The sequence below is a fragment of the Ahaetulla prasina genome, chromosome 1 (genome assembly GCF_028640845.1).
Source record: "Ahaetulla prasina isolate Xishuangbanna chromosome 1, ASM2864084v1, whole genome shotgun sequence".
NCBI lineage: Eukaryota > Metazoa > Chordata > Lepidosauria > Squamata > Colubridae > Ahaetulla > Ahaetulla prasina.
The window spans coordinates 282,450,367-282,477,793 of NC_080539.1; the positions used below are offsets into that span (position 1 = coordinate 282,450,367).

The window sequence follows — 27,427 nt, forward strand, 5'->3', positions numbered from 1 at the left end:
AAAGATTGAGGGCAAAAAAAGAAGGGGAAGACAGAGAATGAGGTGACTAGATGGAGTCACTGAAGCAGTAGGTATGAGCTTAAATAGACTCCAGAGGATGGTAGAAGAAAGGAAGGCCTGGAGAAACATTGTCCATGGGGTCGCAATGGGTCGGGCATGACTTTGCAACTAACAACAAAATTCAGACGGAACCATAACCTATGACTTATGGTCAGTTACAAAGGTTCATGGATGGCTGGTTTTATATGTGGTGACTGCAGCAAGGTTACTTGTTGTGGTCCGCTGACAGCCTGCAGAGCTGGCAGCAGAGTCGGACAGTGAGGAGGCTGGGGAGGAACATGAGCCAGTTCTGAAGTCTGGGGAAGGCTTGGATAAGGGCTCTGCATTGGAGGTAGAGAGGGGGCCAGGGCCATCTGGGAGTTATATGCTGACTCTGGAGCCTCCAGAGTCTGACGTCAGAGAGGCAGAGGAACTGGGAGAGGCTGTTCCCAGTGCATTTATGTGCAAAGCTGCCAGAAGGCAAGAAAAGTTAAGACAAAAGGGGCGACTCATGAGTAAGGCTTGGAGATGATTTTGCCCCTCCCATAAGACATAAAGGAGGAGCAAAGGTACATGAATCTGCAGGAAGCAACGTTGATGCTGGCTGGTTTGTATTCTGAAGCTCCATTTTGACTCTGTGCTCCGTGTGGCCTTGCAAAGCTAATTGCCAATTATGTCTTTGGCAGCGTGTCAAGGGAGATAAAGGAGGGTGGTTATCAGCCTTATCCTGAAGGACTGTGGCAAACATCTTACAAACTCTTGGTGATTCAGCATGAGCTGTGAATAAACAGAATTCACAAATAAAAAGAGAGTTTTTGGGACTAACTGTGTGCTTCTTATTGTAACAGGAAGCCTAGATCAGAACACTACTTCATGAACAAAGATAGAAAAATGTAGAAACATTTATAATGGAGAAATGGATCGCAATGATGGCGAAACTTGCAGAAATGGCTAAATTGGCTTTTTTGATTAAGGAGGGAACAACAGTGGCAAGTGGTCCTTGACTGACAACTATTTGTTTATCAACCATTCAAAGTAACTGAAGCACTCAAAAAAGTGGCTTACAACCAGTCCTGGCACTTACAACCAACTTAGTTAAACCTAAACTTTAATCACACAGCATATGAGTAAATAACAAAGTAAATAAACTACAGATTAATCTGTACCACAAAACAGAAGGAAAGCTAAATAAAGCTTCATCTTCAAATTCAAAATCCTGGATTTTTATTCAAAGAATTGCAAATGTATTCTTAATGTTGTTTAGAAAACTCTAAACAGATTTTGCATGGCTAGGGAAGGAAATTAAAATAATTGATTCCTCAGGGACTTAATTTAATTCTACCTGACACAAATTTAACACATATTTTAACCATCTCACGGATCCTTCAAAATGATAAATCTTTAAATATGCACTGTATAAATAAGAAAGTGAGATTGCTGAGGTAGTTACTTCGTGAATTAAACTTATGAAGAAAATACCTGATCAGACAAACATTCATCAACAAAGAGGGGTAAAACAAACTTTGGTAAGTGAGAAGTAATAGAAAAGGTAAGCCCCTTTTCCCCCTCAGAACATCCTTTATTGATGAATTAGTCTCTTAAGAACAAGACTGGCCATTTCTTTTTCTAACTGAATCAAAGCCAGAAGGATCTATCCATGCATCTCATCATGATGGAAGAAGCAGTGGACAACTAAGTTCAAGTTCTATTTATGAAAATGAAAATGCCTCGATCTGGCCAACTGAAGTCCAACCCAGTTTAAATCTGCCTTAAACATCGGGTATCAAGTGGACTACAGGTAGTCCTCAACTTACAACAGTCCATTTAGTGACCATTCAAAGTTACAACAGCACGGAAAAAAGTGACTTCTGACCATTTTCACAGTTACAACCTTTGCAGCATCCTCATGGTCATGTGATCAAAATCCAGATGCTCGGCATTTATGACCCTTGCTGTGTCCCAAGATCATGTGATTCCTCTCTTGTGACCTTTTGACAAGCAAAGTCAATGGGAAGCCAAGTTCAATCAGGTTACTTACGTTATCAACTGCCGTGATTTACTTAACAACAGAGACAAGAAAGGTCATAAAATGGGACAAAATTCATTTAACAAATGTCTCACTAACAACAGAAATTTTGGGCTCAATTGTGGTTGCAAGTCAAGGATTACTTGTATAACAATGCTGAAAAAGTCTGCATACAAGACAAGCAAGCCTGCATGTCCATTGATCATTTCATGTTTGCTGCACACTGGGTCACACCTGTTTGATTCCTGGAGTCCAAAAATAACTTCAGTGCAGAAATACGGAGTATTTTATTTATTTTATTTTGTCAAGCCTGTATTTTATGACAGATGTAAGTGTAAACATAATTATAAATACATGTAAAGGATATGAATAAAAAGGGACATTAGGACAGGGATGGTAGGCACGCTGCTATGCTTATGCACGCCCCTTACAGACCTCTTAGGAATGGGGTGAGGTCTACAGTAGATAGTCTAAGTGTCGTGTCCCACTCCTCTGCTGATGGCCGGATCATGGAAGTCCGTATCAAGCATGCCTCTGCAGCTCTGCCAAAGTCCTATCAGAGTTCTCAAGGCAGGCAGGAGACCAGGAAGTGACTTCAGCAATCCAAGTTAGACTTTGCCTGACTCAGAGAATGCCAGAAAGCAAATCCTTTATATAGGCCATGGGGTGTGGCTCCATGACTCAGCACTTATCCAGGCCTGCCCCTCCCTTCCTTTTGCTGACGTCGCCTCTCTACTCTCCGGAAGCGAGGATCTCTCCAGCCTCTAGCTGTTGGTAATCTTAGCTCATGACTGGCTTCACATTCTTCAGGCTCACATGCTGTGGGGGAGGGGTTTAGTTGCTCCATTTGCTGGGCATGGTGCCAGGACTGGGGGCTGAAGGCATGTCAGGCCCTTCGTCTTGCTCGGCCTGTCCGGGCATGCCAGGGCTGGGGACATTCTTCCGAACTGGGGACATTCTTCCGAACTATCAGCGTCCGGCAGGAGATAAGAAGGGCCCAGCTGCGGCAGGGGGAGTGAGCGAGACACAACACTAAGATTAAGGTTTTGGGGATTTGGGTAAGAAACCACAGAGTCAGGTAGTGCATTCCAGGTGTTGACAACTCTGTTACTGAAGTCGCATTTTCTGCAGTCTTGTTTGGATCGGTTTATATAGAAAAGCTACCTGAGTTATTTACTAGAGGAATATTTAAAAGTAAACATACTTATCAGTAAAAAGAAATAAGTGTGAAATATAAAGGGACTTCATGCTATTCAGTTGTTAGGTGAATATTCTATAAAATATATGTCTAGAATAAAATGCATATTTCATGGTTAAGAAAGCACAAATCAGCAATGAAACTGTCATCACTAATAAATGGAACCAGTTGAATTAATCCATTTACTTTTTACTTATTTGGAGAGTCATCATTTCTCAGGAACATAAGATATAATTTCCAGTAAAATTCAATCCTTGCTGCCATCAGTTAAAAGGATATCAGATAACAAGGATTAGGGAAGGCAGCTGTGCTGTCATTGATTAAGAGCAATGATCGGGTCCAAGTCAAAGTTGTTTCATGTGTTTATGAAACCTGTAAGAGTCACTTTCTGATTCTTGATACTTGGAATACAACTGGAAGAAAATGTTGCAATCAATGATGGTAGCTGAATATTTTGATAGAAATGGGCATATTTCTATAAATAACTAAGGAGCAATGGAATTTGCTTGAAACTTGCCTTTCTAATGGATTCCCCATCCATATCAATGCATTTCAACAAAATGTCAAAATATTTACTACCAATTTCAAAATGCGAGGAGAATAGTAAATTCATAAGGAAGCACTTTTACTTGGTTATATAACATACTGTCATAATTATTATTATAATAATAAAGAGTTGGAAGGGACCTTGGAGGTCTTCTAGTCCAATCCCTGCCCAGGCAGGAAACCCTACACCACCACAAACAAATGATTATCCAACATCTTCTTAAAAATTTCCAGTGTTGGAGCATTCACAACTTCTGCAGGCAAGTTGTTCCACTAATTAATTGTTCTGACTGTCAGGAAATTTCTCCTTAGTTCTAAGTTGCTTCTCTTCTTGATTAGTTTCCACCCATTGCTTCTTGTTCTACCCTCAGGTGCTTTGGAGAATAGTTTGACTCCCTCTTCTTTGTGGCAAATCCTGAGATAGTGGAACACTGCTATCATGTCTCCCTTAGTCCTTCTTTTCATTAAACTAGACATACCCAGTTCCTGCAACCATTCTTCATATGTTTTAGCCTCCAGTCCCCTAATCATCTTTGTTGCTCTTGTCTGCACTCTTTCTAGAGTCTCAACATCTTTTTTACATCGTGGCAACCAAAACTGAATGCAATATTCCAAGTGTGGCCTTACCAAGGCATTATAAAGTGGTATTAACACTTCATGTGATCTTGATTCTATCCTAAAGTCAATAATTATTTGACTTTTATTTTATTTATTTATTTTATTATTCGTATTTGTATACCGCCCTATCTCCCGAAGGACTCAGGGCGGTTCACAGGCAAATAAAAAACATATATATACAAATTAAGAAAACCATTAAGAAACTTATTCAAAAAGCCAAATTATTAAAAATAGTATAAATATTAAAACCAATTAAAACCCCTATAAAATTTAAAAACTAGTCCAGTCCTGCGCAGATAAATAGGTGTGTTTTAAGCTCGCGACGGAAGGTTCGGAGGTCTGGAAGTTGACGGAGTCCTGGGGGGAGTTCGTTCCAGAGGTTGGGAGCCCCCACAGAGAAGGCCCTTCCCCTGGGCGTCGCCAGACGACACTGCCTAGCTGACGGCACCCTGAAGAGTCCCTCTCTGTGAGAGCACACGGGCCGGTGAGAGGTATTCGGTAGCAGTAGACGGTCCCGTAAGACTTTGGCTTTGTGTTTTGCATATAGTCAGTAAATGGTGGTTTATTAAATAAACTACGGTAAATTAAACCATGATTCAATGCAATATGAGAACCTGATCAAATTTTAAATATTCTTTTCTCTCAGGCCTTTGTAAATGTCTTTTTTTCTAGAACATCCACCCAACATTAAAAGAAGTAAGGCAGCCAACCTAATCTAGCTACAATTATATGACTGTAGGTCTTTCATTATTCGGGTTTTCTCCCGCGTAAAATTGGAAGTGTCTTGGCAACGTTTCGACAAAGTCTCATTCGTCATCTTCAGGCTTCAGCTTCGTGCTTCTGGAAGCAATGTGTGATTGCAGCTGTTTCTTCCTTTTAACTGCTAGAGGGGGTTTGAACTGATTGGGTGGGAGCTTGGCTGTGATCTGATTGGATGGGGGTTTTTTTGTGCTCTGATTGGCTGGGGGAGTGTCCTGTTTGGGTGGGAGCTTTGTTGTGCTCATATTAGTTTGAGTTGAATTATATGACTGTATATACTTTGCTGATATCAATAAGATTTAAGCTATTTATGTATTTAAGTGATGTATGAGCAAAATAATTAATGATAACATGTACCAAAAGAGAATCAATACTGCTGTACACTTTCTGTGATAGTATCTACAGTATAGAAATAAAATGCTATCATTATCGCACTATATGTTTCATTATGCATCTGAAAAAAAAATAGTGCCTTCATATCAAAAGTTTTTAAGCTCTCAGATATATTTTTTATCACCATCTTAACTTTACCTATGCAGGAAAACTTTGGGAAAAGTTTGAGTTAAATTGTTATCCAACAAACAATGTTGAATAACATTCCAGTATCCACATTAGACTTCTGCTCACAATGCTTACAAATTACCACAGTTTCTGATGCACAAGCTTCAATGTTAAATGACTTACCTTTAACATTTATTTATTACTATGAATAACATTAGAATTAGGCAATAAAGCATAAAGTCAATGTCAAGGCTCTGCTTGATTTTAATGAAAACTAAATTAATATGGTCATTCAGCTAGTATCAAACAAAAGACAAACACCCACTCACTAATTATTAGCATAGATAAAGGAATGGTAAGACTTTAGGATAGCCAACTACTCATGACAGCACATAAATACTAAAGCTTGGGTACATTTGCTGAATGAAGAGACATTATTGGAACATTGAGTGTTTTCAAAGATAAATCTTACCATGATAGTTACAATCTGTTTCACTAGTGAGCTGTTAAACATAAGAAATTATTGCAAGGTAGAATATATTTGGAACAATAATTATTTATGACATTTTGGTGCAGCATAACTCATAAACATATGGGTATCTTATTAAAAACTGAAACTCATTTTTTAATAAAACTCAGTGTGATATTGCATCAATATAACTAAACTGACTCAAAGGAACAACAAATAATTCCAGTTTAACTGTTCCAAGGCTTGGCAATTTCCACATGCAGTCTAATTCCCCTGTCAAGGCAGACTTTACTAACACGAATATATCTATGGACAAATACAGACATAAATGTTATTTTCCTATAAGATTTGGAGACTGCATAATTTACTTATTCCACACAAAATTGAAATTACTCTGTTTGATGTTTTCATCTTTAGAGCAAGCACCCTTTTTTCACCCTCAAATATGGGACTGCAAACAATTAATCTTGACTTTGCCCAGTAATAATGAAAATGAAATCTCAGTACAATGTAATCTGATTCATAGACAGGCTATCAAACTGAAACACATGTGCTATTTAGCCTCTTCAGGAAATCAGGACTTTCGGTCTATAATTCAGATACTGCTATTCAATCATAAAACCTCTTGACTCTGATTATGGACTTGTTCATTAGATAATCACTTGAGATTTTCTCTGAAAAAAACGTTATCAGGATTCTTTTCTATGATGTTATTTAAATAAAGGAAAGGAGGATAGTATTTCTAGCAGTAATTAAAAAGTCATCCCACACCATCCAGCCCAGAAGTCCATAATATCAGTTCATTGAGCAATCTACAACTATCAATTCATGACAACAAAAAAAAGCCTATTCTAAATCCTAAAGCAGGTGTCTCCAACCTTGGCAACTTTAAGCCTGGAGAACTTTAATTCCCAGAATACCCCAGCAAAGCTGGCTGGGGTATTCTGGGAGTTGAAGTCCTCCAGGCTTTAAGTTGCCAAGATTGGAGATCCCTGTCCTAAAGCATTTATACCTTCAAGAAAAGTCACTTGAACATAAATTATCGGGGACCCCTGTGTGTTTTGCATTCAATATTTACATAATTTTATATAATTCTGTCACCTATTTTTAAATCAGTAAAGGATTCAGAAATCTCTTGGAAGCTGTCTTTACTTTTACAGGTATTGTGCAGTTCTCCAGTCAGACATTTCCATGGTGCCTTACTTATATGTTAACTTTCATACTCTCTAATTCTAATCTCTAATTTTGATTTGTGTGTGTATGTGCGTGTGTTTGTGTGTGTGAATGTCTAGAAAAATTCAAAAACTGAAATATCCTTTTGCAAAAATGTATTTTCCGTTTTTTAAACTAAATGACTCTATATGCTTGAGAGAAAGAGAGAAAACCAGTGGGCCTTTTAAATATGTAGAGTTGGTACTGCGTGCTTTTGTTCTCTGTAAAAAAATACTTTGCATTGAGTGCCCCATTCCTGGCTTCTGAAATCCTGCATTCCCATTTTTCTGCAAATCCAAGAAGGTCTAGGATCTCTACAAGATCATTAGGGAATAAAAATTTGCTACACGAATTGTGTCTAATCCCCACGTGTCTAGTTCCGTTTTTTTTCCTTTCTTGTGTAATTATTTATGCTATAAAATTGATGTTATGGTGATTAATTTGATTTTTATTTGGATGTTAACTGTTGGAAATCTCTAAATAGCTGGCAAGGTAGAAACGTTAGCAAATGAAATCCATCCATACATCAATAAGTAGCATAAATGAATTTCTATTATAAAAAATAGAAGCTCAGTGCTTGCATGCATAACTGCCAGTTGAATTATTATTTATACTAAGATGTACTGAAATTATTGATATATTTTGACATATTATTGTTTCCATCTTAATGCGTATATTGGTAGCAATCATTAACATTCAGACTTTTTTCTCATTTTTTTCTCATTTTTTAAATTTATCTTACTGATTAATGGCATATAAATCAATCAGTCACTTAATTAAATATACTATCACCCAGCAATAAGAGTCTTTTCTCTGCTTTCATCAATATGCCCAAAAGAACAGCAGAAAAGAAAAGTATCTTTTCCATCATCTTTTGTAGAAAGGCTTCCAATTGGTCTTGAGCCAACATACTGAACTGGTAGAGAATAGTGGTAGTTGCCCATGCTGGAAGGTCAGGACAGAAGAAAAGTAACCAGAGTTGCTCGGCTTAAGTATCTATAGCTGAGACCACAAGGAGGGCTGATTAAGTCTGTGGGTAATATAGCAGGAGAACAAGCTTCAAACTATTGCCACCAGATCAGTCTGCTTCACTGGCTAATCATTTAATTATGAACATTACTTTCAACTCTTATCTGGACTGCTGAAGCTCTAAAACATTTGTTTTTAACTCTTACCCCTAAAATCTCCAGGAACTGAAAAGAATAAACTTCAACAGATTCTGTATACCTTTGAATAATCCCATGTTTTCTTTCAGTTATATGTTAGTCCAGTGGTTCTCAACTTTTCCTTCACCATGGACCAGCTTTGAATACCTTTGGTGGCCATGGACTATAGCCACGGATCCCCCCCAAGTTTTATCTCAATAGTTAAATCATAACATTTCCTCAAGCCTTTGCAGATCCCCTGTGTTATCATTATGCCCCCCACCCCAGAGGTCTATGGGCAACAGGTTGAGAATCACTGTGTTAGTCAGCTTCAGGCCGCTCTTTCTACAAGGGTTTCTGTCAGTGGTGAAATCCAATTTTTTTTACTACCAGTTCTGTGGGCATGGCTTGGTGGGCATGGTATGGCTTGGTGGGCTTGGCTTGGTAGGCGTGGCAGGGAAAGGATACTGCAAAATCTCCATTCCCACTGCACTCCTGGGGCCAGCCAGAGGTGGTATTTGCTGGTTCTCAACTACTCAAAATTTCCACTACCGGTTCTCTGAACTACTCAAAATTTCTGCTACCGGTTCTCCAGAACCTGCCAGAACCTGCTGGATTTCACCCCTCGTTTCTGCTAAATGTACTGACACTACCTTTGTGATCCTTATTTCCAACTAAACTGGTCCATTTGTTATACAGTGTGGAATTCCCCAGAAATTTTGTCTGTGAACTTTCCTGCATTAGTATATCTGAAGAGCAAGCTCAGTATTTTCCTCTGAATGCCCTAGATTTTATACTGTATTACAATACTATAAGTCCTCTGGTTTCCTTTCTTTTTTTTTTAAACAAAGAAAAGGCTGAAGTCCACCTAATGCCAAGAAGGACAGTTTTGCCCAATTGCCTACTTTTATTATGAATATGATATGCCTAGATACATAAGACTTAGTCTACATTTGTATGTTACAGCCTGAATAAATGCCGATATTTGCATTGGGTGGAATGACTCTGCACAATTTACTGACTAAAAGCAGGATGCCACATTTTAAAAAAAAAAAGCAACAAACTATAATCATGAACAGCCAGAACTATTTAATCCAAGCAGCCCCAAGAGCACTGTAACTTCAAGATCACTGTCATATTTAACCAGAAAATAACATTCAGTAACCTACTGCTTTTCATTAAACATCAACTGGTTAGATCAGATTAAATAATTATAGAATTTGAAGCATTCTTGTAATGGAAAAAATGGAAGGTTAAGGATAACATAGTCCCTAAATTTGTAATTCATAGCAGTGCAAAAATCATCCCAGATTGTTCAGAAAAGATGTCTAATTATTTTAATTCAGAGCTCAAGCTATGTTATGACTCATGGCATATTTTAAGAAGTGCCTCTGCAAAGAGATTACATTTTTAATATCTGTTATCAGCTTAATGAGACATTAATTGGGGCCCAGTTGTAATAGCTGTAAACTTGGCCAAAACAAAGCCAGTTTCCAGCATTAGTCATGTGGAATTCTTGGTGCTGAGATTGGATGTTTGCTTTCAGATGTTTCATTATCCAACTAGGTAACATCATCAGTGCCAGTAAGTATGGGATTTGCTGCCTCTTTAAGCCTCACAACTGGGACTGGCAAGTCTGTCACTAAGTGAAGTAATCACTAAGCAAAACATTTTATGACTGTCCCATTTAGCAATGGAGGTTCTGGCAGTTCCACCACTTCTGGCAATCCTCGTTGCCATTGTTTAATGAATTTTGTGTGGTCATTTAGTGCTACCCCAGTCTTTCTAAGCCCCAACCTCAGTTCTCCAGACTGCTTCCTCTACAACTCACCCACCTCCTGCCCAGTGCAGCAAGAAGCCCCAAGGCTGCAGCAATGTCACTAGTAACCCGAGCTGCCAAATGGCAAGAAGAACTGGTTCTTACATACCATCAGCGGCTTCACAAGTGGGAAGCCCCAGCAAAGAATCTCCTTCGCCAGTAGGACCCTGGTCTCTTTCCTTCCCAATAATACAGTGGCATACACCTGCTCATCTGTGTTCTCACCTGTCAGCCTACAGAACGTTTCCATGGCACCTACCCACTCATGGATAGAATCATGAGCCCAGTGAGGGGGCACTGCTGAAGATCAGTTGACAGGTATGATCATAAGTGCAGGTGGGCCTGAAGATTTATCATCATGACCCATGCAACAGTTGTAGGTTCAAGGAACAATCACAAGTCAATTTTTTTCAGCACCATTGTAACTTTGAACAATCACAGACATTAAGCCAGTGGTACTGATCCTGGTTTCCCTGAAGGTGGATTGTTGGAATGGATGTGTTATTTACTTTTTGTTTTCTTTGAAGGTTTTAAGTGGTATATTAATCAATTAGAAAGAACCTACTGGCCAGATTCTCAGAACAGATATGTAATCACCTCATTTCAATTAGATAACCACCAGGAAAAAATCTCTGAGATTGGACAACAACTTGTCTGAAATAATATAGGGTTTCCTGCCTAAACAAGTCTTGGATTTGAAGACCTCAAACTCGTTATTCCATTCTAAATCTGAGATCCATCCCAATCCACACCAATAACTAGAGGAATGACAGAATCAATGTTCAAGGCCCAAATATGTTTTTTACCACAGGTTTTTCACTCCTCAAAATTCAATCGGCTCCATTTCCCACTCTTTCAGATTAAAAAAGCAAATGAGGATGTTAAACAACAATTCTTTTATACCCATAATAAGAATATTGACCTTTATTTGTAACATCCAATGGAACAAATCTGCCACACTGAGGCACCTCTTAATACTGAACAAGGCTTTTCCCCCCAAATCACCAATATTAAATACACGACTGTATGTGTATTTGTAACACTAAACCACTAAACGTGAAGTACAGCTTAAAGAAACAGTACCTTGGAGTAGGCTGAAACAATTAAATGAATACTTTGTGGGTTTTTTGTTGTTTTGTTGTTTTTGTTTTTTTGTTTTGTTAATGAAGAAATGTGAATTAGTTACACAAATCTACATGAAATGTGTGGAAGAAATACAAATTAGTTATACAAATCTGCATGAAATGTGTCAGTTGCACAAAAATGTCTGTTGACACAGATGTCTCCATTGACATTAATGAACTTGCTTTTAAAAAATGGTAAACTGACTGCCTAGCAGATTGGCATGCTTGGTAGCAGAATTCTGTTTTGTTCTATTTTTAGAATGAAAGCTAGGCATTGCAGTTTTTAATTGTCCCAATTTTTTTTTTAAAAATACACACTCTGTTCAAAAAAAGCTGGAACCTGGCTATACTAAATTTCAAATTGATTTCTGATTAAAATTTGGGAAGTATTTCAAATAGGAAAACATCTTTCCTATCCATAGAAGCACAAATAAGCAACCTTACTTTGTAACTACACATGTGTTTATATATATGTACATACATACATGAATACGTTTACAGGGCCTACACTTTTTTATTAACATTCCAAAACTGAATTAAGAAGCTGTGTAAGAATTTCCATGCATCACCTTCAGTTGTTGGTAGAACAAAATATTTGTTGGTTCATGTTCACTGTGCTAAAATCCTATACAAATGTGGACAGAATGTAAGTCAAAGATAATAGTTGGTACATAACATTTAAATCTGCAGTATAAAATACACATATCTGGTTTTAATAAATAGTCAGGGTCCCTACATATATTAATACATTCTATAAGAATGATGCTGGCTCTCATTAAATATGCATTTAAGGTAAGGACAGAAAGGGGGCATATTGTATCATGATCTTGCTCCAAAATAAATTCAGGGGAAGAAGTCTATTATTGACTTACCTATTTTCCATTTTAATTCTTTCATTATTAGGATATTGTTGTTGTTAGTTGTGAAGTCATGTCCAACCTATCGTGACCCCATTAACAACTTTCCTCCAGGCCTTCCTGTCCTCTACCATCCCCTGAGACCATTTAAGCTCACGCCTACTGTTTCAGTGATTCCATCCAGCCACCTCATTCTCTGCTGTCCATTTCTTCTTTTGCCCTCAATCGTTCCCAGCATTAGGCTCTTCTCCAGTGAGTCCTTCCTTCTCATTAAGTGGCCAAAGTATTTCATTTTCATTTTTAGGATCTGGCCTTCTAAAGAGCAGTCAGGGTTGATCTCCTCTAGGACTGACCGGTTTGATCGCTTTGGAGTCCAAGGGACTCGCAGGAGTCTTCTCCAGCACCACCAATTCTTTGACACTCAGCCTTTCTTATGGTCCAACTTTCACAGCCATATATTGCAACTGGGAAAACCATAGCCTTGATTATACACACTTTTGTTGGCAGGGTGATGTCACTGCTTTTTTGTATGCTGTCTAGATTTGCCATAGCTTTCCTCCCAGGAGCAAGCGTCTTTTAATTTCTTGGCTGTAGTCCCCATGTCCGGTGATCTTGGAGACCAGGAAAATAAAATCTGTCACTACCTCCATTTCTTCCCCATATATTTGCCAGGAATTGAGAGGGCTGGGAGCCATTAGTTTTCTGAATGTTGAGTTTCAAGCCAACTTTTGCACTCTCCTTCTTCACCCACATCAGAAGGCTCTTATACTGTTATTCTAATAATTATTTTATCTTTTTATTAGGATAAAAGAAATTGTTCAGAAAACATGATGTTTAATATTTGCAAAAAAATTTTTACTGGATGATGTCTAAGGGGCTTTATTTTTGTTATTATTGATAAAACTTCCTACATCAGCAGTACTAGAAAGGGGAGATTTCTGTTCCTCAACAAAAACTTTTCCAAAGAACTGAAGATAATGTTCAGAATATATTTGGTGGAAGGAGTATGATAAGTCATTGGACAACTACTGTTATAAATATGGTGGAAGAACAAGTCTCCCTAACTGAAAAATATAATAGATAAAAGTATATATACTATGGTAAAAAGAACCAAGAAAACAGATTCAGATAAAAAAGAAACTGTTTCCAATTCATTACTTCCTTTCATGTATTTTATGAAGACAACACATAATCTAGACATTAATCATTATCCATTTATTATATAAAATCTGAGAGGATAATTATGATCTCTGACTGTTAATATCACTACCACATTCTTCTTCATTATGTCTAATATTAATATAAAATTGCTTAATGGTTTTATGTATTTTTCCCTAATGCGCATTCTATATTGTTTTCAAACTTGAAAATAATTTATAAGTACTTTATGGCTGAGTTATTCAAATAATGCAAATCTTATTTCTTGTTACAGATGCTAATGCTAAATTGTGATGAATCATTTAGTCCTAATCAGTTCTCATACCTGAATTGGATAGATGTCCCAAAGGTGCTTTTTCAAAAGGCAACGAGACTTTCTTTGTTTTTCCTTGAAGACGTTTTGCTTCTCACCAAGAAGCTTCCTCAGTTCTGAGAATCTCTGTAGACATGACTTGGATAGAGGTTTTTTTCAGTTGTGTCTAGAATAGGTCAGTTGCTGAATTAAGGAGTGAGCAGAAGCCTTCTTTGCATCAGTCTACTGTTCATGTTACAGATGTAGTACTTGTCATTTTTTCCTATACTATTCTTCATATTAGATACCTTCTGAATAATATTAGATTCATATTAAATACCCTCTGAACAACCTTAGCACAAACTTCATAATCATGCTCTGTATGTATTATTATGATGATAATGATTATCATTATTCCGTTGCTTTGCATGTACACTGCTTTTTTATATATTTGAATTTATATCCCGCCCTTCTCCGAAGACTCAGGGCAGCTTACACAGTGTTAAGCAATAGTCTTCACCCATTTGTATATTATATACAAAGTCAACTTATTGCCCCCAACAATCTGGGTCCTCATTTTACCTACCTTATAAAGGATGGAAGGCTGAGTCAACCTTGGGCCTGGTGGGACTTGAACTTGCAGTAATTGCAAACAGCTGTGTTAATAACAGACAGACTTAGTCTGCTGAGCCACCAGAGGCCCTTCTGCACTGGAGACAAATTCCTTGTGTTCATAGTCACACTCGGCCAGACAAAGTATTCAACTCAATTCAATTAATTTGCCATATACCGTATATACTCGAGTATAAGCCGAGTTTTTCAGCACGTTTTTTGTGCTGAAAAACGTCCCCTCGGCTTATACTCGGGTCTATACGGCTTATACTCGAGTTGTTTTTTTAAGCCCTCGGCTTATACTGGAGTATAAGCCGAGTTTTCCAGCACGTTTTTTGTGCTGAAAAACGTCCCCTCGGCTTATACTCGGGTCTATACGGCTTATACTCGAGTTGTTTTTTTTTTTAAGCCCCTCGGCTTATACTCGAGTATATACGGCTTATACTCAAGTTTTTTTTTTCTTTTTTTCACATTTTACCGGACGGAAGCCCTGCCGGTGCAGTGAGAGGGCGGGGCGGGGGAGCCGCCAGCCTTCTCAGCTGAGGGAGGGAGGGTTTCCCCAACCGGTAGGTGCCTCATTTCCCACCCTCGGCTTATACTCGAGTCCCCAGTTTACCCCAGTTTTTGGGGTAAAATTGGGGACCTCGGCTTATACTCGGATCGGCTTATATTCGAGTATATACGGTAATAGTTTATTTAGCACACAGCTAAATAAATTATTGGACTTGCAACATTTCACCTAGATTTTTAATCTATATAATAATATTTTATAGGAAGAAAAAATGTGATATCAAAAGGCAGTAAAATGGTAGCCTGGACTCAGTTTTCAAGAATTTAGATCTTTTCATGTTAACAGAGAAGCACTTACTAAATTGGATCAAAAGATTTAAAAGACTTCTTTTTTTAAAAAAAAACATACTTTTTTAGGACTGAAAGGAAATGACAGTACTAACTGCATTTGTGCTAGAGAACTGACAAAAGAGGAGTAATTATCCACAGACAAGCAAAATGTATCTTGCACTGCTGATGTCAATTTTCTGATTGCAGGCATCTCATGGCATAAAAAGTTGAGGGGAGAAAGCGCCATTCCACAATTGCTTTCGACTTCTGCAACAACAGTTTCATCTAAATTAAATCATGTGGATGTTCTTGGCTATTGTATTATGACTAAACAGAAGATGTATGTCTGGGCAATAGAAAATAACCCAATCATGTTCACATGTCCTGCATAACTTGGATTTTATTACTTTATGAAGAAATTGTAGAACAGTGGTCTTTGGTTTTTAGTGGGGGCTTCTAAACTTTTTTTTTATCATCACATCTCCCTTTAGTGTAAGTTTAATATATATCCCTCCTCTAAAAAATTCAAAACCCAAAATGAATTAAATAATGAACACAATGCAATGAAACTTTGTAGCAATGTTCTTCAAAAGGTTCTTCACACTTCTAATGGACTCTGCACTTCCCCAAGAGAAAAACACGTCACAGTTTGGCAAACCCTGGTCCAGAGAAAAATATGTACCTTACCAAATATTTTATATGAAAAAGGTTTATTTACTATCATTGCTATTTAAAAGATAGCCACTGGACAAGTTTCCCATTTAGGTATGTGGTTGTTGAAATACAAACACAAATGGTGGGTTAGATATGCTAGTGATCATCTGGCAAAACTCTAAAGTCACCTTTTCTTGGAATAAAAAGAAATAGAAATGTCCTGGCTGACTTGCTCCTACAAGTTATTTATTGTGGAGGGTGGGGGGGGGGAACAATTAAGCAATTCTACCCTACAGGCTATTTCAAAGCTGATATGATTAAACAATCTCAGTGTAATGCCTCAGACAAATTAACTAAAAATTGAGTTATAAGCAGAGAATCTTCTTATATTTTCATTTGATTTACAACCAGAATGAGAGTATTTCTCAACTGAAATGATTAATGCAGAAGTGAAGAAATATGTTAATGTAATCCGATTTTCTCAATCACTCAGTTTCCAAGTAAGAATATAATTAAAATTATTACCAATTAAATGTGCAACTAAGCAGAATGGAGCGTTAGTTTAAGGAATAAAAATGTACAAAGAACCCATTAATTCTGCATTATTGACTAAGAACATTTAATTCTAAATGAGAATTTAATATTTCTGTTCACGATCTTCCAAGAAAAAGATGATCCATTGAAAACATCCATTACATTTTAAGCATAATCCAGCAAGACATTTAAAGAACAGAGATTAAGTGCATAAGAACTGTTGCTTTTATTTTTACATTAAAATGGAAAATAATAATAACTGACCTTTGAAAACAACAATTTCAATGTAGTCAATCAGAAACCATTTGCCCCTAAGAGTGCTTCAGCTAATCATCTAATGTAAATACTACATCTCTTTTCTATTAATCAAGGGTAAAAAACCAACAGGAGAAAAAACAAATCCAAATATACCATTACTCCTTGTTGAAACCAAGCCCAAACCTTAATACCTGGAAATCAATAAATAGAAGCTCAATAAATAGAAACTATTTTCAGATTAACTAATATTTCTCTCTAATCTTTGTTCAGTCACAGAATAGGAAAAATAAAAATAAGGCTAAAAAAAAATGGATTTCATCACTTAGAATCCAGTTAGAAATCCACTGGACAGCTATAAAAGGAGTCTAGACTCCACTGTCAAACTTACTTTATAGAACAAGATACTGGGGGAAAATGCACCTTTATAGCCAGACAAAGATTCTAATCCATCCTCAGATTCTAATCCATCCTCAGCATCTTCCCAGCTAGGGAAATAAAGTGAGTAGGTTGAGTTAGTCTCTCTCTCTCTCTCTCTTGCTCTTCTCATTTTCTCTCTCTCATTCTGTCACTCTCCCTTTCTCTCTCTCCCACCCTCTATTCTTTTCTCCATAAAAGAATAGAGGGGAATGCTGTGTATGCTGCTAAAATAAGAATAGTTTATTACAGGCTAAAACCAAATGTTTTCCAGAATGTTATTTATAATGCTTTAAAAAACATTGTGGTAATGATCGCTATATAAATAATTTTATATGCATATATTTGCCTAATTTAAAGCTGCAGGACTGGGGACAAAATACATGGAGGGGAGGGTGGATTAAGAATGTGGACAGTAACAAGTTTGAAATGCGTTAAAATTGCAGAATAAGTTGGAATGGCTATGTGTGTATTTCTTTTGGGAACAATCTATCAGAATATGTCCAGGCTTCTTACTCTGTACATAAGGTGAGAAAAAAAATGACTATATAAGAGGCGTCCTTTAGAGGTACAATTGAGAACTAGGACAAAGCATAACAAATTGTGCAGAGATATTGCTACTACATCCTAAAATTACAATGTGGGGAGGCTGTTTGTAATTAATTGATGCTCCTGATGCTTTCAAAAGTACTTGTGGCAGCATCTGAAAATGGCTGATCTATAGAAGAAGAGGGCAATTAGAAGCAAGCACACTGCTTGTATAAAAATCAATACGAGTGACTCAATCAGGTCAAGGGGAACCATGTACTTACCTGTTTTCTACATCTGGTAGGATCATCAGTAACTAGACAGAAAATACCATGTGATTTTAAGACCTGAAAAGGGGAATACATTGAAATATTCCAGGTGGTTCTGAATAATGCTGGACCACAAACTGATTTTAGATTATTATACCGTATCATCATCATCATCTCATAACCATAAATATTTTTAGAATTGATAGACAACTAAGATTGGGTGATCTCAAAAACTAAACAGATCCAAACCTGCTTAGTTCCTGGACATGCAATCTTCAGGAACTACCAACTATAAGATAGGGAATTGCCAAGACATTTTGAAGAAGACAGTTACAAACTACTTCTATATTGCTGCCAAGGAAAATACATAGAGATATATCTATGTCAGATGTTCAGCTTAGCTCAAAAGATATCTCTCTGTTGCAGATAGTAATCTGTTATGGGGAGGATCTGATAGGCAATTAAAATCCTAGAACAAGCAATAGTATGTCTTCTTATTGTTGTTTTTGAAGAAACAACTAGCATGGGTAAATGTCTATTGAAAACTTGTACTGAAAGTTTTAACATCTGTGGAGCATGTAAAAGATTTCAATTTTGAATAGGAATATCATTTTTTTAAAAAAACATAGATTATCTTCAACAAAAACTTTATCACTGACAGTATTCCTTCTCCGATTTCAAATTCTAGTCAGGGAGAAATAAAAGATCCAGTGGAGGAGACACAGGATAGCAAATTTATATATTAATTTTTCTACTGTATATACAATTAGCAGCACACTTTTAACAGTAAAACAAGGAAATGTAAACACATCATTGAACACTGACTAATCTTATGAGGAAATGTCCAATTTCCAATGATTTAAATGGCAGAAAAATGGGCTAATTTGGGGCTGTAGTTTCTTCTGGTTTCTGCTGGTGGAGAGATTTATGCTTTAACTTTATGAAACTTTATGAAAATATCTATTACACTGTGAGAAAATGCATCCATATAAGCAGATGGACAACAAACTAAAGTCATTTCTCCACGGTGACTTATAACAACTTCATAGCATCACCTGGCTACCATTGATATGACAGAAAGCCTGTCTGCATTACTATTATTTTGGCACAACAATAACATAACATAACATAACATCAGAGTTGGAAGGGACCTTGGAGGCCTTCTAGTCCAACCCCCTGCCCAGGCAGGAAACCCTACACCATCTCAGTCAGATGGTTATCCAACATTTTCTTAAAAATTTCCAGTGTTGGAGCATTCACAACTTCTGAAGGCAAGTTGTTCCACTTATTAATTGTTCTAACTGTCAGGAAATTTCTCCTTAGTTCTAAGTTGCTTCTTTCCTTGATCAGTTTCCACCCATTGCTTCTTGTTCTACCCTCAGGTGCTCTGGAGAACAGCCCGACTCCCACTTCTCTGTGGCAGCCCCTGAGATATTGGAACACTGCTATCATGTCTCCCCTGGTCCTTCTTTTTGTTAAACTAGACATACCCAGTTCCTGCAACCGTTCTTCATATGTTTTATCCTCCAGTCCCCTAATCATCTTTGTTGCTCTTCTCTGCACTCTTTCTAGAGTCTCAACATCTTTTTTACATCGTGGCGACCAAAACTGGATGCAATATTCCAAGTGTGGCCTTACCAAGGCATTATAAAGTGGTACTAGCACTTCACGTGATCTTGATTCTATCCTCTGTTTATGCAGCCCAGAACTGTGTTGGCTTTTTAACAGCTGCTGCACACTGCTGGCTCATATCTAGATGGTTATCCACTAGGACTCCAAGATCCCTCTCACAGGTACTACTATTGAGCAAGGTACCACATATACGGTACTGGTGCATTTTGTTTTTGGCCTAAATGTAGAACCTTACTTTTTCACTGTTGAATTTCATTTTGTTAGATAGCGCCCAATGTTCAAGTCTGTCAAGATCTTTCTGTAACTTGAGCCTATCTTCTGGAGTGTTGGCTATTCCTGCCAGCTTGGTGTCATCTGCAAATTTGATGAGTTCCCCATCTATCCCTCGTCCAAGTCATTGATGAAGATGTTGAAGAGTACTGGGCCTAAAACAGAGCCTTGGGGTACTCCACTGCATACTTCCTCCATGTGGATGTAGTTCCGTTGAGGACTACACGTTGAGTGCGTTGGTCAGCCAGTTACGAATCCATCTGGTGGTGGTGCTGTCTAACCCACATTTTTCTACTTTATCTAGTAGTAGGTTATGGTCTACTTTATCAAATGCTTTACTGAAGTCCAAGTAAATTATATCAACAGCATTCCTCTGGTCTACTAATTTTGTCATTTTGTCAAAGAATGCGATAAGATTAGTCTGGCATGATCTGTTTTGACAAACCCATGTTGGCTTTTGGTTATTACTTTGTTTGCTTCTAGGTGTTCGTGATTCGTTGCTTGATTATCTTTTCCAGAATCTTCCCGGTATTGAGGTCAGACTGATAGGTCTGTAGTTTCCTGGATCTGTTTTTCCTTTTTGAAGATGGGAACTACATCAGCTCTTTTCCAGTCCTCTGGCAGCTCCCTGTGCTCCAGGATCTTTGAAAGATATAGTTCAGTGGTTCTGAGATCACGTCTGCCAGTTCCTTCAGAACCTTGGGGTGTAATCCATCCGGTCCTGGTGATTTGAACTCGTCTAGGGTAGACAGGTGTTCACTTACCATTTTCTTCCCTATTTTAACTTGTGTTTCTAATCTGTTTTTGTAGTGCTGTTTTTGATAGGTTGGATTGTTTTTCCTTTTGTGTAAAGACAGATGCAAAATATGAGTTAAGTAGATCTGCTTTCTCCTGTTGCTTGTCATCTTCTTGCCACTTTCTCCCAGCAATGGGCCAATTGTTTCCTTGACTTTTTCTTGTTTTTAACATGTTGGAAGAAGCTTTTTATTATTTTTACTTTTGTCGCTAGCCTTTGTTCATTGTGAGCCTTAGCTTTCCTCACTTCATCTTTACAGGCTCGGGCTGTTGCTGATATTCTGCCTTAGTTATTTGCCCCTCTTTCCACTTTTTATATTTGTCCTTTTGTCTTTCAATTTGTCAGATAGTTCTTTATGCATCCATGCTGGTTTCTTTTGTGATCTACTATTTTCTTCTTCATTGGTATTGTGTTAGACTGTGCTTTTATAATCTCACTTTTCAAAATTTCCCAAGCTTCTTGAGTTGTTTTCCCCCTGAGGATTCTCATCCATTGAATCCTTCTCAAGATCTCTCTAAGTTTATTGAAATTAGCTCTCTTAAAGTCCAAGAGTCTAGTTTGACTTTGTTCTACTACTTGTATTTGCTTAATGTTGAATTCCAATATTGCGTGGTCACTTGCCCCAAGGTTCCTGTAGCTTCAACACCTTCTATCATTTCATCTCTGTTAGTGAGAATTAAGTCCAATATGGCTGACCCCTTGTCGCCTTCTCTATTTTTGGGAAACAAAGTTGTCTGCTAGGTTTGTTAGGAACCTGTTGGATCTTCCACTTGGTGCAGAGTTTGTTTCCCAGTTGATGTCAGGGTAGTTAAAATCCCCATTACTACTGTGATGTGCTTCCTACATACCTTAGTTAGCTGACTAGCAAAAGTTCATCTACTTCCTCTGTTTGGTTGGGTGGCCTATAGTATAGACCTATGGCAATATCGTTTTCACCCTTTTATATTGACCCAAATACATTCAAGATGATTTTCATCATTGATGTGCTCTATTTCTGTAGAGATGTAGTTATTTCTTATATATAGTGCAACTCCACCTCCTCTTTTATTTGGTCTATTTCTTTTAAATAATTTATATCCTCTAGCTGTATGTTCCATTTGTCAGTTTCATCCCACCAAGTTTCCGTAATGGCAACAATATCATATCTACCCTCATTTACTTGGATTTCTAATTCACCCTGTTTATTCCTCATACTCTGTGCATTGGTGTATAGACATTTGAGTCCATTTGGATTGATCTTGTGTTTACTGTCTACATAACCTGTGTTGACTGCCCCTACTTTCATGCCACCTGTTGGTTTAGTGCACATGGTATGGCACTCACTGTTAAATGCTTGGTTTTGCTTGATAGCATGGTTGATAGTCTTACCCATACAGACATCTATGTTACATGCACTGATAACCCTTTTAGTTTTCGATTGCTGGGGACAGAAATTTTCTATATCAGTTAATTCTCTGTCCCCACTGTTCAGTTTAAATGTTTATCCAGAAAATCTGTGAATGTATTGCTAAGTAACTCAGTCCTTTCTTTGATGGATGCAATCCATCTCTTTGTACAATTTTTCATTGGACCAGTTGCAGACATCATGACTAATAAAACCAAAGCCTTCCCTTTTACACCACTCCTTTAGCCACACATTAAACTCCACTACACGCTGGCCTTTACCTTTTTGTTCCTTATGTACTGGTAAAACCTCTGAAAAGTTAAGCCTACAACCTATGCTATTAAGTTCATACCCTAAGCTCTGGAAATCATTCTGCACAGAAAGCACATCCTTTTGGGACAGATCATTTGTGCCAAGGTGTATAATAGCATCAACATCAGAATCCTTACTGGCATTCTTGACTATCTTAAGAATACGTCTCTTGTCTCTGCTGGCAGTAGCACCAGGTAGACACCTGACGTCTTTCAAAACCTCCATATGATTGAATGACTCTAGAAGATGCTATAAGTCACCAGTGAGAAAAATGAGCAAAGACCACCAGCCTTAATACAGAAGCAGAAAACAGCAAATATTAAGAAAAGAACTGTCTGCACTCTTGAGTCAGTGTGAAAAACAACTACAATTCCCTCTATACATTTCCTAGTAAGGCTGGATTGCAACAATTGGCCAAACCAAGAATTTATGTCCAATATACCAACGTTGTTTCAATCTACTCTGTCCCTCCATCCCTCAAATCTAGCATCTTCCAGTAACCAAGGAGCCTTATGCACAGCACTAGAAGTGATGCTGAACTATCATGGTAAATGGTGTGAATGCTAAAGTACATAAGAAGCAAGTTCAGCTTGATTTTCATGACTCAAAAGAAAAAGATTTAGAAGACTGTATACCAAAGACGTTCTTGTCCATAGCTCCAAACCAAACTATAGGCAATTTACATAGTGGTTCATCCACTACCGGTTAATATATTTTGGGAATGAGTTACTTATTCCATCGCATATCCAGAAAGTTTTCTTCAACCCAGCATACGTCGCACTATATCCTATTAAAATTATCAGACATCTGTCTTAATATTTCTAGACCTTGGGCTTCCGGGTGGCGCCATCTTTCTCGCTGGGTGCCAATTTATGGCACTCCGCATTGAATACCGTAAAAGCCGGATTTAACAACTGATCCCGGCTTCATTTCTCTCTCTGGTTGAAAGAGAGAGACAGAGCAAGGGGGAGGAATTGGGTAGATTCCCCTAGAGGCTTTGTTTTTGTAATACAAAGTCCTGAACGGTGAATCCCCTTATTTACCCCTCCCCCACCTCCAGTATTCTCTGCGCTCCTGAAAAAGCAGGAAAAGAGGAAGATGTCCACTTCTGCTAGCAATTGATTTTTTTTGTGGATACGAAAAGCAGGCGGAACAAATGTGAGGAGCAATTATTGGTTTGCAAGTATTTTTGATTTTCTGACTTCCTCCCCCCCTTCAGTTTCGTTTTAGAGAAACTGAAAGCAGAGCGATACATCAAAGGGAGCTTTGCTGTTGAATCGAAACTGAATGGAGATTTTATCTTATTGTGTTTGACTGTGGACTGTTGGATTATATTACGCTGTTTAAGTACGTTACAAGGGGATTCTCAGCAGGAATTTTGTTATGGAGGTTCTTTCAGAAGAATGGGTTCGGCACGTTATACAGGACTACACAGAAAGAATGTATTTAATTATTCAAAAATACAAATTGATAAAAAATGGGGACGTTTTGGATGAGAGTTTGGAGCAAATTAACCAGTGCAATTATTCGGAAAATGGAATGGAGGATATACAAATAAAAGTGGATAAATATGAAGATTTGATCGTGAAGAAACAAGGTGATCTAAAGAAGTTTTCTTTAAATAGTTTGGATGAGCTGCCTGAATTTGTGCTACAGGAGATTGTCCCTCAAATGGAAAAGACTCACAAGCTTAATGTTTCCCAAGAGTTCTCTTTTTGGACTGATGGAATATACGGCAGTAATTTTGGATTTCTGGACATAAGGAATTACTAGGAAATATTGTGATTGACTTTTTAAAAGGAGCAACGAAGGAAAGACAGAGATTAATGCACCAAAAAAAATGGCAAGAGACATTATTTTTGAAACAAGGTTTTTTTAAAATATTAATAGACAAAAATATTTGTGTCCCCGAAAGAATTATATGGTTATATGGTTATAGAAGCTATAAGGGAGATATTCTCTGAATTGGATTGGATTTTTACGTTTTAGCTGGTTTTAAATATTTTAGGATTAATTTGTTCTACTGATTTATATATTTTATTATTGTTTATTGTTAATTTTTTGAAGGATTTGGTTATGTAAGGAGGAAGTCAGAGCTAGAGAGGGAGAATTGGTATAATAGTTTTGGGAAAAAAATTTTTTTTTTAGCATATGTTTGTTTTATTTTTAACTATACCTTGTGTTTGTTCCGGGAAGCCAGGGGGGGAGGGGGAGGGGGTTTGTGAAGGGAAAGGGGTTGGGGGGAAAGGGGGAAAAAAAATTTTTGTAAAACTTTTTGAATAAAAAAAAAAAAAAAAAATATTTCTAGACCTTGGATTCCCCTTCACCTTATACTAATTAATTTCAAATGTAAATCCTTTCTGAAAAGCACAAACTAGTTATAAAAACCAGACTTCTCCCAAACCACTTGCCATAATGGTTAGCTGCAATTGGTATACTAATCAAAGTGCTAAAAATTTCCCTTCCACCAAAACTGCAAATATCTACCCAGTGAAACTTTAAGCTAAAGCCCTTAAATTCTTGCCAGGTTACACAAAATCCAAGAAAGAAGATTCCCTAGCTTTATTTTGCATGCCTCAAAGAAAACACACAAGAATAAATTAACTTTAACAAATACAAGTTGTTAAAGAAAATAAATATGCAGTCAATCTGAATCTTTATTGACCTGCTGCCAAAATGGTTTAGTCTTTTATTGATTTGAAAAAAATTCTTGCAACATTGACAGAGCAATTTCTGACTTACAATTCCTATGGAATACACTTTTCCTGTGGCAGGAGCTCCTGCTATAATTTGAGGATTGTGACTCATAAGTCGTATGGTAATGGTCATTTTCATTTCAAAAAGATATGAAAAACCATAAATTTACAGATCTTCACTACTCAAAAGTATGGGAAATAACAGCTTTACAGCAGTTCCTATTAGTCTCAATTTTTTTACCTCGATCTCTTTCTACCAAACAACAGCTCTTTTTTTCTTATTCCGCAGTACATTTTAACTTTTTGTCAGCTAAGTGTCTCTTTGTGGTCTCAGATATAGACAGAAGGAAAAAAGCTCAGGATCAATTTTAAAGACAGCATTTATAAGAAATGAAAAGAAGAGATCCATGAAGATGAAATTCATAAATACTATAAATAAATTGCATACAGCAAAGTGAATGCTTCTTCTGACAATATATAAAAAGTAAAAGGCACAATGCTTCTAAGGGGAAAAAAATCACTTTATAACCAGTTTATAGAGATATTCGTAATATCCTTATTTTTCCACTTTTGACTGGAATGTCTGGTCACACAAGCCAATTTTACATCTATTTTTTCTCTCACACACAGTAATTTTTTTTTATAGCACATAGTGTTGCAAAATCTTATTCTGCAGCATGTCAGTCTAACAGGACACTAATAGGTATCATTTTTTGGTTGGTCTATATCGTAAATATTAATCTTCATTCTATTTGTATCACAGTCCTAAAATGTTCTCCTTGTCCTATTTCTAATTGGTAATTATAATATTGATAGACATAAATTATATTTTAAATTGGTTTAAATAGTTACTTAAAGTCTCTATACATTTATTCATATTATAACTTTTATTTAAGATTTTTTACAGCAGAATTATTTGTATTTCAAGCTGGTCAGAGACCATAATTGCATTTGGCTTTATTCAATCTACAGCAAAATATAAATGATTATATAACCACAACAATTCAAGCCTCTTTTTAGACTTTAAATTGTGCTGAATATTGGGATCACTTAGATGCTCATATCATGACTTAAATTATAATAATTTGGATATCCTCAAGCAGTTCAGTTGATTTGAATTTAATATCTGAAGATTAATCTCTGATCTGAAGTTAATGTTCAAACTGAGATCTTATATTTCTTTTGAGCCAGCTTTTCTTCCAAGTTATTCTTCAATCTGCTCTTGCCAAGAATGGAAACTTTTGTTCCAGTGTAACAAAAAGAAAAAGTACACAAAAGCCTTTCTGGTTTGGGCAAGGAACCACAATTAAGTGGCTCTTTGCTTTGATAGAAAATCACATTACTTTTATAGCACAAATCTCCGATGAGATTAACATGGGCCTTAACTATAAATCATCTTTTAAAAAATGAAGACTTGCCCAACAATACCACCTAGAATCAGAAGACACTTACCTGTACTGAAATTAAGGTTATTGTATACTCCAGGGAAACTATTAAACCATACACTAAAGCTAGGTTTTAACTGGTGCTAGAATAGTACAACTGATGATAACCTAGGTGCTGTATATACTATAAAACCCTCCAGAATTTGTTTCAGTGCAACCAACTACTATATAATTGAGTATGATAGTACCAGATGCAAAGCAGTAAGCACCTGTCTAACAGGGAACCCAATTAGTCTTTGGAATCCAATTAAGAGAATGAAGTGGGTGTTAATTATGCAGAGTTACTATATAAGTGGAAGTTAACAAATAAATAAATATGCACCTTTCTGCATTTTCAGCCCAGAGCTTGCCCAGCATATATGCAACTTATAATGCCAAAACTATTTATTTCAACATTTTTCCAAGAGTACATAAAGGGACATCTCAGAAATAAAAACAAATTATTCAGAAAAACTTTTGGTAGGCTTTAAATTTCCCAAGATATTGAATGAAGTCACACATGATTCTTATATCATTTTTCAAAAGGCATTGATTTGATTTCTCAAGCGTGCTATTTTTCCTATCAGTGTAATAAGCAGCATACTTGACATCTGTTTGACAAAGCTAAACAGACCAGAAGATAGCACTTTTGAATGTTAAGAAGCAAATCCATCACTTGGGAATTTCAGAATAAACTTTTCTCTAGATCATCTGCACTTTCTAAATAAAAAAAAATCAAGTGTGGGTAATATTATTAGTGCTGTCGTGAAGACTGAACTTCATAATGAGACACTCTGCATGGTCTTTGTTTTAGCTAAGTATTTCTCACTAGATTACAATCAAGTTACTTTCAGGAGCATATTATTTACCTTCACAATAGGCAGAGTCCCCTTGGACAGAGACATAACCACTTTTGCATTCGCAAGTAGCTCGTGTGTTCCAGTTTCTGCACTCTGAATTTTCACCACATCGATGCCCTTGTGCACAGAAATTATGACCTGAAAAATGAAATGCATTGACTTTTGAATAAATTTGTAAGGA

The 27,427-nt window shown here is 37.0% G+C and overlaps 1 protein-coding gene across 1 annotated transcript in view; it reads right to left on the reverse strand.

Annotated features, from left to right (window-relative positions):
- Nucleotides 1–27,427, reverse strand: part of NELL1 (neural EGFL like 1) — a 634,915-nt gene that overhangs the window by 333,445 nt on the left and 274,043 nt on the right. The window contains exon 12 of the mRNA XM_058161221.1: nucleotides 27,256–27,384. Coding sequence (XP_058017204.1) covers nucleotides 27,256–27,384 — 129 coding nt within the window. The remainder of the gene's footprint in view (nucleotides 1–27,255; nucleotides 27,385–27,427) is intronic.